Genomic DNA, 12777 nt, shown 5'->3' on the forward strand with positions numbered 1-12777 from the left:
GGGCCTGTGAAGGTCATGATGTAACGTGGGGTATTGAAGAGTTTCACGTGTGTTACATCACGGATGCTGGAAGAATTTATCAGCTGTAATTTAGCTATTCTCACTGCTCTGTTAGTTTATTCGCCGATATGACACGAGCAGCATTTAGATATGTATCCATACACACATTTGCCAACAATGTGATAGGGTAATAAGTGTCGCACTGTGTGAGGAAGTCAGGAGTGGCAGAGAAGTATGTGAGTTTGGTGTTAGGTGGGACGAGAACAGCTAGAGTGGTACTGAGCTGTGTGGTAGGAGTAACAGGCTCAAGGCCGGGGCGAGGTTACATCAGTGATCGGCTCTGATCCCCATCTTGTGACAGACAGGTTAACAGATGAGGTCAGACAGGACTCTTTGTGGAGCCTTCAAAGCTTGTGTCGAGTAATGGAGGGGGCGTTTCCGCGATGCGCGTATCGAGGCTTGCTTTATTTATGGGAGGAGCTGAAAATGATGACGTCCGAAGCCTCGCTGCCCGGCTGTACCACGTGACTGGTTCATGAAGTGGTTCGAACTTTGCCGCGAGCTATGACAGCGATATAAACCCCTCAGACTTCATTCAAAATGTGGGTGTTTGATGGAGAGTTGCGGTTAGTGAGACTTTGGAGACAATTTGGAGAGAGTTTGGAGGTTTATGAGAGTGAGGAGAGAAAGTCAGGAGAGAATGGAGCCACCTAAGAAGAGGAGGATGTCCTCCCCTGTGTGGGAACATTGTTTTTTTTTCCTCCCAACAAGGTATGTAAATTTCTACAGAAGATGTATTTTCATAATACTGATGGTGCAATACAATTTATGTTAAGCTGTCGTTACTTTTGTACAAGGTGAAGTGTTTGCTATGTGCCAGGGAGCTGGGATATAACAACAACGCCTCATCCATGCTTAGGCACTACAGAGCTTTGCATGAGAATAAGGGGAACACTGATTGTGGAGCAAGACCAGGTGAGCCATCAAATGCCATGATAATATAGCATGCAGTAATGTTACTAAATGATATAACAATATTATACGACTGTTATAAGTTACGTGTGTGATATTTGTGCTTTGTTTTTATTGTCTTTCCTCAGGAGAACAATTTCAAATAGATGAAGACCTGGTTAGCATGGTGATTGAGGACTCCCAGCTATTTAGCATTGTGGAGGACAAAGAATTTAAAAGATTTGTTAAATCATTAAATCCTAGCTATGTTCTCCCCACTAAAAAGGTCATAAAAGCAGTGAAAATTTAGTTTTTACAGAATAAAATGTGGGCAGGACTGTGGCTCAAAGCCTCAGTGTGTAGCTGTCCATACCTGAACGTTACAAAAGCACAACCACTGTCCGCACCCCAACCACACCTCACCTCACAGTAAATGATCATTTCCATTTTAAGCATTTCCAAATGATAATTTTCCATACTGCCAGTATAAATATACACAGTATACTGCTATCACTACAATATACATGTTTTACACACTCCTTTTGTTGTTGACATTTACAGGCTGTGTGCAAAATGCCACACTCTTCAAATTCATGCCAACTAATATTTTTACGTCCAGTAGATGTCCTACTAGAGCAAATGAAGCTTCAAGAAGCTTTGCGCTGGGGTGAACCAATTGGATGAAAAGCTTCAGTGCTTCATGAAGCTTCATCTGCCCATCACTAGTTAGAGGACCTAGTGAGGTGGAGTTCACTCTTCTCTAGAGAGTAGAGGAATAAAAGGCTGTGTCCAAATTCAGGGGAAGGATGCTCATAAGGACACTACCTACCTACGTCACAAGGTGTCCTTAGACGGACGGGTAGTCAGGAAGGGAGCAGCTGTGGACAGCCCCCTTCTATTCTCCATATGTCATGATCGGAGGCAATAAGACGCAGGGTTCTCAAGCACGAACCGCTTTTTATTGAATTGTAGCAGCAGTGTACGTGGCTACATCAATTTCTGGAAAACACATATACAAACCAGTATTCTAGTGACCTCTAGTGGCTGCCCCCATGGTAGCCTTACTAGGACAACATAAACAGATTTCACAACATCTCCCCCTTTAACAAAAGTACTTTAAACATAAAACAGTGGCGCTGCTCTTGCGGCGACCAGCAGGTTGTCTCTGTCTGTCAGTGTCAGTGTCTTAACTTATTTTTTATTCCTTTATTTTATCTTATTTTTCTTTCTTTTTTTTGCCTGAGGAAATCCTACAGCATCGGCTTGTGCTTTGTGGAACTTCTTTTGTTGAAGATGGGTTTTTTATTTCGCTTGGTTTTATTGGCAATCCTGACGGTTGTTTGGAGTCAGTGCTACTCCCACACAATTACATACTCACGGGAGTTTCTTCTGGATCTTCGGTGGACAGGCCCGTCTTTGGACTCTTTTCACCCTCCAGTGTTTTCCAGCTCTGGATTATCCAGTAATCACAGGGGCACTTTTGTTTTTAACAGAGTCAAAGCAAGGAAGCGGGGTAAGAAGGGAGGCCTACGTCAGCGATTGCGGAAGCAAATACGGTACAACCGTATTCCTTTACCATCAATAATCCTGGCTAATGTGCAGTCTCTGAGGAGTAAATTAGATGAACTGCATTTGAATGTTGCACATTTACGTGACTACAGGGATGCATGTCTAATGGCATTCACAGAGACTTGGCTCAAGGATTCTGACTCTGATTGTTCTCTGGAATTAAATGGCTTCGGGGTTCCCATACGTTTGGATCGAGACCCCGGAGCTACCCAGAAATCGCAAGGAGGAGGGGTGTGTTTGTATATAAATCAGAAATGGTGTAAAAACGTGACCGTTCGTAGACAAGTGTGTCTGCCTGACATTGAGCTCCTCTCTGTGTCTTTGAGGCCGTTTTATCTGCCGAGGGAATTCCCACAGATCAACGTCACCGTCGTTTACATCCACCCCAAAGCGAATCCTAAGAATGCGACTGACACCATCTCCAATGCTATCCACTCTCTACAATCTCTCTGTCCTGAAGCCCCTAATATTGTTCTTGGGGACTTTAATCGCTGCGACTTGAAGAAAACACTGAGCAGTTTTTATCAGTATGTGCACTGTCCCACTCGCTTCAATAAGACTCTGGATTTATGTTATGGCTCCATAAAAGGTGCGTATACATCTGTGGCTGGCCCCGCCCTCGGATCCTCGGATCACAACACGGTGCATCTTCTGCCAGTTTACAAGACTGTACTGAGAAGAGAGAAAGTGAGGAAACACCGCATAAAGGTTTGGAGTGATGATGCCTCTTTAGCCCTGCAGGGCTGCTTTGACTGTACAGACTGGTCGGTGTTTATAGAATCATGTAGAGACATTAATGAACTCACTGACGTTGTCTGCGGATATATATCCTTTTGTAGAGACATGATTATTCCCTCAAAGGTTGTGAATTCTTTCCCTAATAACAAACCATGGTCCTCTAAAGTTCTTACGAGGCTGATTTACGAAAGGAATAAAGCTTTTACTGAAGGGAATACCTTGAAAGTCAGAGAAATTAGGAAGGAGATTAGATCAGAAATTAAAAAAGCTAAAATAAAATACAAGGATAAGGTAGAGGCGGAGATGGGTAGCAATAACTTAAGGGTGGCTTGGGCTGGCATGAAACACATGACTGGTCACTGTCTCAGTGACTGTAATAAGATAAGTCTCCCTGGTTTTAGTTCAGATTTTCAGTTAGCCAATGAGCTGAACAGATTTTATTCGAGATTTAATGATAACTATATTCCAAGGAATACACTTGATTCCTTAATAGAGAGCACCAGAGGCCCCCCAGTTTTGTTCTTTGATGAAAGAAGGGTGGGAAATCTTTTTAAAATGAGTAAGACTAATAAAAGTCCAGGTCCTGATAATATATGTGGCCAGGTGCTTAGAACATGCGCTGAGCAATTATGTGGTATTTTTTATCACATCTTTCTTTTATCTCTTCAGCAACAGAAGGTTCCAGAGGTATGGAAAAAATCAATTATTTCTCCATTTGCTAAGACCACAAAACCTACATCATTAAAGGATTTTAGGCCTGTTGCTCTTACATCTTTAGTGTTGAAGTCCTTCGAAAAACTTGTCAGGAAGGAGATCCTGCAGTAAGTAGAGAAGCTGATAGATCCACTACAATTTGCATACAGGCCTTGTAGAGGTGTGGATGATGCAGTGGTCACTCTGTTGAACTTCCTTTATCGCCATCTTGATGGCGCCAAAGCTCATGCTCGGCTTTTATTTATCGATTTTTCTTCTGCTTTTAATACTATCCAGCCACATCTTTTAGTGGACAAGCTTCTTAACCAATTTAAACTTAATTTTAATCTCGTTGGTTGGATCTTAGACTTCTTAACTGATAGATCACAGTGTGTGAGAATAAACGGCTGTTTTTCCAAACAGCTGAACTCTTCTACTGGCTCACCACAAGGTTGTTGTCTCTCTCCTCTTTTGTATATTTTGCACACTAATGACTGTCGCAGCACACAGGCCAATAGGCATTTCATCAAATACGCAGATGACACAGTCATTGTAAGCCTCCTTCATGGTGAAGAGGATTCCCATGGGCCTGTTGTGGAGGAGTTTGTTTCATGGTGTGATCAGTCCTTCTTAATGATTAACACCTTGAAAACCAAGGACATGGTTATTGATTTCAGGAAGTCATCCCCTCATCCTGCGCTTACAGTGGTAAATGGTGCAGTCATTGAAATGGTGGATAGTTACAAGTACTTGGGGGTTGTTCTTGATAAGACCCTGTCCTTTGAGTCACATCTTGCTGCTACAGTGAAAAAGGCCCAACAAAGACTGTACTTTTTAAGGAGGTTGAGAGGTTTTAATGTTTCATCTGAAATGATGACTCTCTTTTATAAATGTTTTATTGAATCTGTTTTAACTTTCTGTATCATTGCTTGGTACGGTAGTATGTCCATGGATAATAAGACCAGACTTAACAATCTGGTTAAAGTGGCGGGCAAGATTTCAGGGAGGTCTCAGGTCCAGCTTGTGGACTTTTATAACAGGCAGGTGCTGAGGAAGGCAACTTCTGTCCTGTTGTGTTCAGATCATCCTCTCTTTAACGATTTTCAACTGCTTCCATCAGGTCGTCGTTATAAAATGACTGCAGTGAAGACAAAGCGACACAAATTGTCGTTTGTACCTAGTGCTATTATCTTAATTAACAACACTAAATTGTAAGTGTTGTTGCCATTGCACATTGCACTTTTTTCGATGGAATATCTAGGTTGTTTTATCAGGCTTATATTATATTATAGTATTTTTTTAATGAGTGTACGTGATGTGTTGGTTGTATGTTTGTTGTTTGTTTTGACATACTGCGAATCAATTTCCCATCAGGGACAATAAAGTTACCATTGACCATTGACCATTGAGTGTTGTCAGAACGCAGGAAATCACGGGGGTAGACTACCCTCAGTCCTGATAAGGGATTATTCTGCCCTTAGAACATAGAAAGGAGATAGTCCTCAGTCTCTGAATCTGAGAGGTACTTTAATCTCCCGCCCCCTGGAAGTCACTCTCACAGGTGTGGTAGGGTGGAGAGGAGACCCCAGGACAGGGATTGGCAATGCCTGCCTTACTGGTGGTTCTTGGGAAGCAGCCGCCCCTTTAGTTGGAGTAGTCGGTGTAGCTGGAACAGTGCTCTGCTGCTGCTCCTCAGGATCAGCGGTGCCTGGGACAGGCTGAAGGTGTCGTCTGTTGCGGCGAGTCACGTTCCCATTCGCCATCTCCACCAAGTAGGATCTCGGCTCCTTAGACTTACTGATGACCCTGGCTGGAGTCGTCCACCCCTTTTCCCCGTCAAGCTTCACTACAACATCCTGGCTCAGGAAGTGGACGAGCTGAATGTCTGCGGTTGTAGAAGAATCTGTAAGAGTCCTTAGCTGCAACATCTCTTTGGCACACCGTGTCCCTATTGACTGGACTGGGCAGCAATGTCTTTTCGAGTACTGGGACGGTGGTGCGGATTTGACGTCCTGTCATAAGTTGCACCGGTTGCTGCAATTGGTGTAGAGCGGAAACTCATTAAGGCTAAACAGGGGTCAGGCTGCTTGAGAATGTACTTGGCCATTTGGACAGCTCTTTCAGCAGCTCCATTTGACTGGGGGTAATAAGGGCTCGACGTAGTGTGGGTGAAGCCATAACTCAGTTTGAAGTCTTGGAACTCTGATGATGTGAACTGCGTCCCATTATCACTGACCAGTTCTAACGGGATGCCCCATCTAACGAACATGTGTTTAAGCTTGTTAATGACCTGTCTGCTGGTTGTTGTAGTGAGGGAAGCAATCTCAACGTCTCTTGAAAAATAGTCAACAACGACAAGAAAGTTCTTACCCTCAAGCCCACAAAGATCACTCGCAATCTTTTGCCAGGGGCCATTGGGCAGAGGAGTAGTCACGAGAGGTTCCCGTCGCTGTGTAGGCTTGTGCTCTCTGCAAAAGTTGCATGACCTTACCTTATGTGTTATTTGAAGTCCAATGTTGGACCACCACACTGTTGATCTTGCTCGCTCTCTACATTTAGTTAGTCCTTGGTGGCCTTCATGTAATTGGTCAAGGACACTGGGTCTGAGTGCTGTGGGAATTACGATGCGATCGTGGTAGAGCACTAGACCATCTGATTCTGAAAGGTGGCTTCTGGCTGCATAAAAGCCTTGCAGTGGTGAGCTCTTTGCCATTCTCCGAGGCCACCCTTGTCTGATGAAGATGATTGCTTTTTGAAGCTCTGGGTCCCTCTGTGTAGCTCTACGAATTTCCTCCAACTTATGTGACTTGATAGGTTTGCTTGTCACTGCGTTGCTCACATATGCCTTGACCTGGCTGTCTGTCTCGGACGGGTAGCATCCGTGCAGTGGATGTCTGGAGAGTGCGTCCGCCACCACTAACTGTTTACCGGGAACATGCTCAGCAGTGACATTGAATCGCATCAGTCGCTTCAGCAGTCTCTGACATCTCAGTGGCGTTTTATCAAGGTCATATGAGTTGATCAAAGGCACCAAGGGCTTATGGTCAGTTTGTAGACGTACATGACCCATGCCTTGGATGTAGCGGGTAAAACGTTTGCAGGCCCAGACAGATGCTAAACACTCTTTTTCGATCTGCGAATATCTTTTCTCTGCATCTGTGAGCGTGCAAGAACAAAAAGCAATGGGCCGTAACTCCCCGTCATTGTCCTATAACAGTGCAGCACCCAGGCCATAGCTGCTGGCGTCCGCACTGACAACTGTTGATTGGCCTGCATCATAATAACAAAGTGCTGGTGCAGCCACGAGCATTGCTTTTGCTTTATTGAATGCTTGCTCCTGAGGCTCGCCCCACACCCATACAGTCTCTTTTTTGAGTAGGTTGGAGAGGGGGTGCAGCACCGTGGACAGGCCTGGCAGGAATTTTCCGACATAGTTTATTAATCCAAGTACCTGCCTGAGTTGTTCTACATTGGTGGTGCTGGGCATCCTGGCAATTGCCTCCACCTTGCCATCATCAGGTTTCACACCATCCGCACTGATGATGTGACTGAAGAACTGTAGTTCGTTTTTTCCAAAGTGGCACTTGGATCTGTTGAGCTTAAGTCCTGATGCTTTGATTGTCTGTAATATTGCATCTAAGCATTGGTCATGCTCCTCTTTGTTAGCCCTGAAAACCAATATGTCGTCCATCACGACGACAGTCCCATCTAGGCCCTTGAGCAAGGTGCTCATGAGCCGCTGGAAGATCTCGGGTGCTGAAGTTATGCCAAATGGCAGGCATCTGAAGCAAAACCTGCCCATGGGAGTTATGAACGTGGTTAGTTTTTGGCAGCTGGGATCCAGTGGTATTTGCCAGAACCCACTGGAGGCATCCAAAGTGGAGAAAACTTTAGCCCCTGCTAACTTGGGAGTTATGTCATCCAATGTGGGCAAGATGTACCGTTCACGCTTTATTCCCTTATTCAGACGTTTTAAGTCCACACACACCCTGACCTCACCCCATGCACTTTGCCACTGTCTTCCCCAGTAGGTTACTTGCATATTGCCCTTTTATAACTGTAATCCAGTAGTGGTACTTTTGGCCTTTGTACACTGTAGTAGCAAGGAATTTACCCATGCACTTGACTTTTCCACCAGGGCTGTACACAGTTGGCTTACACTGGATAAGTTTGGGTCTCTGCTGTAGCTTATTAAGGGTCGCTTCTGTCATTACAGTGGTGTCTGCGCCTGTATCAATTTTGAAATCAACTGGACTGCCAGCTACACCAGTAGCTCAATGTCCCAGTCGGCATCTGAGCCTGACTCCTCGATGACTGTTGTTTTAGGCTCAGTTACTGCTCCCAGGAAAAGCTCCCCTATGAAGAATGAATCCTCATCTGAGTCCTCTACAGCCTCAGCCCTGACCTCTTTTAGCATTTTGGTTTTGCATACAACTTCAAAGTGTCCCAACTTATTGCACTTTCTGCATCTTTTATTGCGGGCTGGGCAGTTTTCTCTTTTGTCATGCACCCTGTTGCATCTTTGACATTTTGGTTTACTCTCACCATGTTGTTGCTCACGTACCTGATGAGGTTGGTAGTAACTCCTTCTCATGCTGTTATAATGCCTCTGTTTCACCTCATTCACTGTGCTTTCCACTCGGTCTGCACTTTGCTGTTTGACTTGTTCACTCTGGCGTGCTAGTTGAATGGCTCTATCCAGAGTTAAGTGCGCCTCGAGTTTTTGTGAAACATCTTTGTCAATTAATCCAATGACGATACGATCCTGGATCTGCTCGTCTTTACTGCCGGCAAACTCGCAGTGCTGCGTGAGCTCGTACAGGCTCCGCACGAAAGCCTCGACCGTCTCCCCGGCCCTCTGGCTCCGTAACGTTTCTCTTTGGGACAAAGTGCTCATCGAACTTTTGTATAACCAGATCATACTCAAACTGCAGAGTTGGCCTGGCCTCCGTAGCAGTGGGAAACACAAATGAGCCTTATATTGGTTCGGCATCTCTCCCCATGGAGTAAAGAAGCGAGTTCACCTGCACTTCGCCGCTCTCCATCCCTAGCTTGGACGCCACTCAAAAACGGGAGAATCTCTGCCGCCATATCGGCCACTCTGTGTAAAGTCGAACGGCTCCGGAGGTCCAAATTTAACCATTTCTTCGTGTAACTTGGCATGAAGTCCTCAATTCTGACACCATGTCATGATCGGAGGCAATAAGACGCAGGGTTCTCAAGCACGAACCGCTTTTTATTGAATTGTAGCAGCAGTGTACGTGGCTACATCAATTTCTGGAAAACACATATACACACCAGTATTCTAGCGACCTCTAGTGGCTGGTAGCCTTACTAGGACAACATAAACAGATTTCACAACACCATAGAAACTTTATTGAACAAACAATGAGTATCCAACATAACAGACGGGCTGTGGACAGCCTCCTAGTCTTCAACTCCGCCCTTACTTGCATGTTTTTCCGTCGCTAGCGCCACAGCGCGAAAACTTTAAAATGGACCCACAAATGTTGCTCCGTTGTGTGGACAATTTCATTTCTTGAGGAGCTAGAAAAACCTTATCGTTGTCGCCTGCACGTTTTGTACCTTAGGCTCGTCAGAGACAATCATATCCAGGTAAAATAATTTCCTTTAATCTACACGCATTTAGGAATTACTTAGCTAATTACATGGATAATTGAATTATTGCCAGCGTTGTGCCAAAAAGTGTTCGCCTGCCAAAACTGATTTCCAATGTTTCTGTGTGTAACATCTTCATGTATGTTGGTAAATAGACTTCGGTGAACATGGTTTACAAAGGAGTTTTATATATACAATAATTACCTGTTGTTCAAGTGTCTTCATAACTCTGGTTCTAATGTAGGTACAATTGATATATCTGTTGCGATGTCTGCTGTCCTCTTTACCAGATTACTCTTAAAAAATAAATTTGTAATGTCAACAAGATTGTTTTTGAACTGGATAAATAAAGGATATACAAAAGTCACTGCCAAAAACTGATTGCAGCTTCTACCTTGTTACAGGAATGTTGCTGGTGGCTCAAAGTAACTTGATACCATTAGTGAGGGAAACATTTGACACATGTTTCACGTATTATAGAACAACAAGTTATTTATAGCAGGTTAAATATGAGCAATCAGTTTAGGGCAAAAACCAGAAATCAGTTTTTGGCAGACGATCATTTTTTGGCACAACATTAGTCATTCTTACACACGTACTGTATCATATAACATATATAAACTAAATATCTTAGAAACGTATAGAATCTAATCTTTTGTTCGTTTGTTTTTTTACATAGCACTTTATCAAACGGTTGTCTGCTACAGAGTTACAAGTATTATACATATATATAATATATATATATATAATATAGCATCCACCATCTCTTGCTTGCATATTTCTGAAAACATCTTAGTGGTGTGGCAGCCGTGATTGAGCCAGCCCTGCAAACTCTGTGGATGGACGATGCAGTGGACAGTGGGAGGAAGCATCCTACAGCTCTCCTTGCAGACCACCCTGTGTGATTCTCCACTCGCCAACCAGAAAAGACAAACCGCAGGTCTCAGTTGCAGCACCCCATCCATGTCTAATTTTGCTCGGGCAGATTCAACAACACTGCCAGAGACTTCCTGTAATCTATTACAGTTGTAAAAGAAACGGTCCAGGAACAGGTCACTCAGCTTAATCCTGTGTGAACAACTGAAAATATTGTTTTTCCATCTTTACATACTGTGTATTTGAAATATTCTTGTTTAATTGTTATTGTTATTTACTTTATTGCTATCAAATAAATATACAAGTAATATTGTTCAAAGTTAGCGTCATGTTCATACATGTTAAAAATGCCTGTAAATCAAATTGAGTTCAGTGACAATTACTGTTTGTTTGAATCAATTTATTAATAACATAAAACCTTTAAACTAATGCAACACATATAACAATGTAACAAATATATTCAAATAAATAAATTCCTCCATACATAACTCATTTTGGAACAAATCTTTCTAGAAGTGAAAACAGTCTGTCCATCCTCTCCCTGCTCTCCTCTCCTCAGCCTCTCTTTGCTGCCTCATGTCCTCTCTGATGAGGTCTAGCAGCTCATCATCCCTGTCTCTTCCTCTTTCTCCCTGTCGTAGGTGGCTGAGCCGCTTCGTCATCGCTGTTGTTTTGGTCACCCACTGCTGTGCTTGGCCCTGGGGTGTCCTCAGGGAGAGAGGACATTAGGACAGGAGGCTTAATGGAAGACATCTGTCCTCATCGATGACCTCATCGATGAGGGCAAACCAGGGCCTCTCCTGAGCCTGGATACTTGCAATTCTAAAGGCAGAGGAAATCAAAAATGACAGCAGGCAAATAAAAACACCACAACAACTCTTAGTAATTGCACATTTCATAACTTGTGTTCTTAAGAATTATCTTCTTGATAACACACATACGTACTAGAGATGGACCGATCCGATATTACGTATCGGTATCGGTCCGATGCTGACCTAAATTACTGGATCGGATATCGGAGAAAAATAAAAAATGTAATCCGATCCATTAAATATCACGAAAGCACCTCACAAAACTTGCAACACGCCGTAACTCACCTCAGAACGTTAGCACGTCGGAGCAGTATGCATCACGTGATAGAGCGGCTGTGGCATGCAGGACCTGTTGGTGGTCTGGATAGCATGTGGAGCTTCGCTACCAACCCGGCATTTCATCTCTGACAAAGTTATCCCGAGAGAAGTAAAGCAAGTGTGTAAGTCCATCTCTGAATGTTTGTAAAGCATTCCTGCGTTAAGCTTAACAAACGACTGCGTCTTCTTGCTGCTACTTCAATCATGAAACTGCTTAACGATCAGCTGATCGGCTTTTCTGTGCGAGTCCGTGTCTCTAGTTTGCTTTTGGCCCACTTTGCACCAGAAAGAGGAAACCAGCGGCTGAACAACAGCAGCACGTTGAAGCTTGATAATCTGTTGTTAGAATTTATTTAATATTACTTTCTACACCAGGATCTTTTTCTACGTAGCTGACGCTGGTAACTGTGCAGGGGCGGATCTAGCAAAGTTTAGCCAGGGGGGCCGATAGGGCATTAACAGGGAAAAGGGGGCACAAAGACATACTTTTCTTTCTTATTCTCATTTAAAATGTCTAGCTTTTAATAAATAATTATCTGACAGCCAAAATTTGATGCAAAATGAATAGAAGTACATTACTGTATATAGTAACTATTAAGTCTAATATATATATATATACCCTAGTAAGCTATAGTACTTTTTCCTTTGGGAAGGTACCATCTGTGCAGTCTGCAATTTTGTTGAAGAAAGATGTTGAATCTATTTAATATTTCTTGAAAAATAATTGATTTCTGTGCATTTTTTTTCACACTGCATCAAATTAAGGTTGATTACGTCGATTAAGCATCATGAGGTGGAGCGTGAGGGGTGGTTCCCTATTTTTTATTTATTTATTTTTGTTGTTGCTGGGAGTTGGAACCCTATTAGTTAGGTTGCTTAATATTTATGCTAAGTACTCTTTAAAATACCAGAATAGGGAGGATGGTGTAGGTTTAAGTTTATTAGATTGATCAGTATTGCTGAACTATGAAATATTTTTTTTTGCATACAGGTATAACAGAATAGCTTAAGTGTAGTTGTTGTTTTAAACTTGAGTATGAAGTTATACAAAATGCAGCAAGATATTTAAAAAACAGTTTTGTTGATTAAAACACACTATATCGGATTCATGTCGGTATCGGCAGATATCCAAATTTATGATATCGGTATCGGTATCGGACATAAAAAAGTGGTATCAAGCCATCTCTAATACGTACTTTGT

At 43.0% G+C, this 12777-nt stretch overlaps 1 protein-coding gene across 1 annotated transcript; it reads left to right on the forward strand.

The window, feature by feature from the left end:
- The first annotated feature begins 17 nt into the window (after positions 1-17).
- LOC146677118 (uncharacterized) lies at positions 18-4092 on the forward strand. The gene is made up of 3 exons (XM_085418336.1): positions 18-771; positions 858-975; positions 1101-4092. The coding sequence occupies exon 3, from the start codon at positions 2245-2247 to the stop codon at positions 4081-4083; it is 1839 nt and encodes a 612-aa protein (XP_085274462.1). The 5' UTR covers positions 18-771; positions 858-975; positions 1101-2244; the 3' UTR covers positions 4084-4092.
- Positions 4093-12777: the final 8685 nt, after the last annotated feature.

This window comes from Rhamphochromis longiceps, linkage group LG2, assembly GCF_057381845.1.
Source record: "Rhamphochromis longiceps isolate RC_006_pf linkage group LG2, R_longiceps_female_GT1.1, whole genome shotgun sequence".
In the NCBI taxonomy this organism is placed as follows: Eukaryota; Metazoa; Chordata; class Actinopteri; order Cichliformes; family Cichlidae; genus Rhamphochromis; species Rhamphochromis longiceps.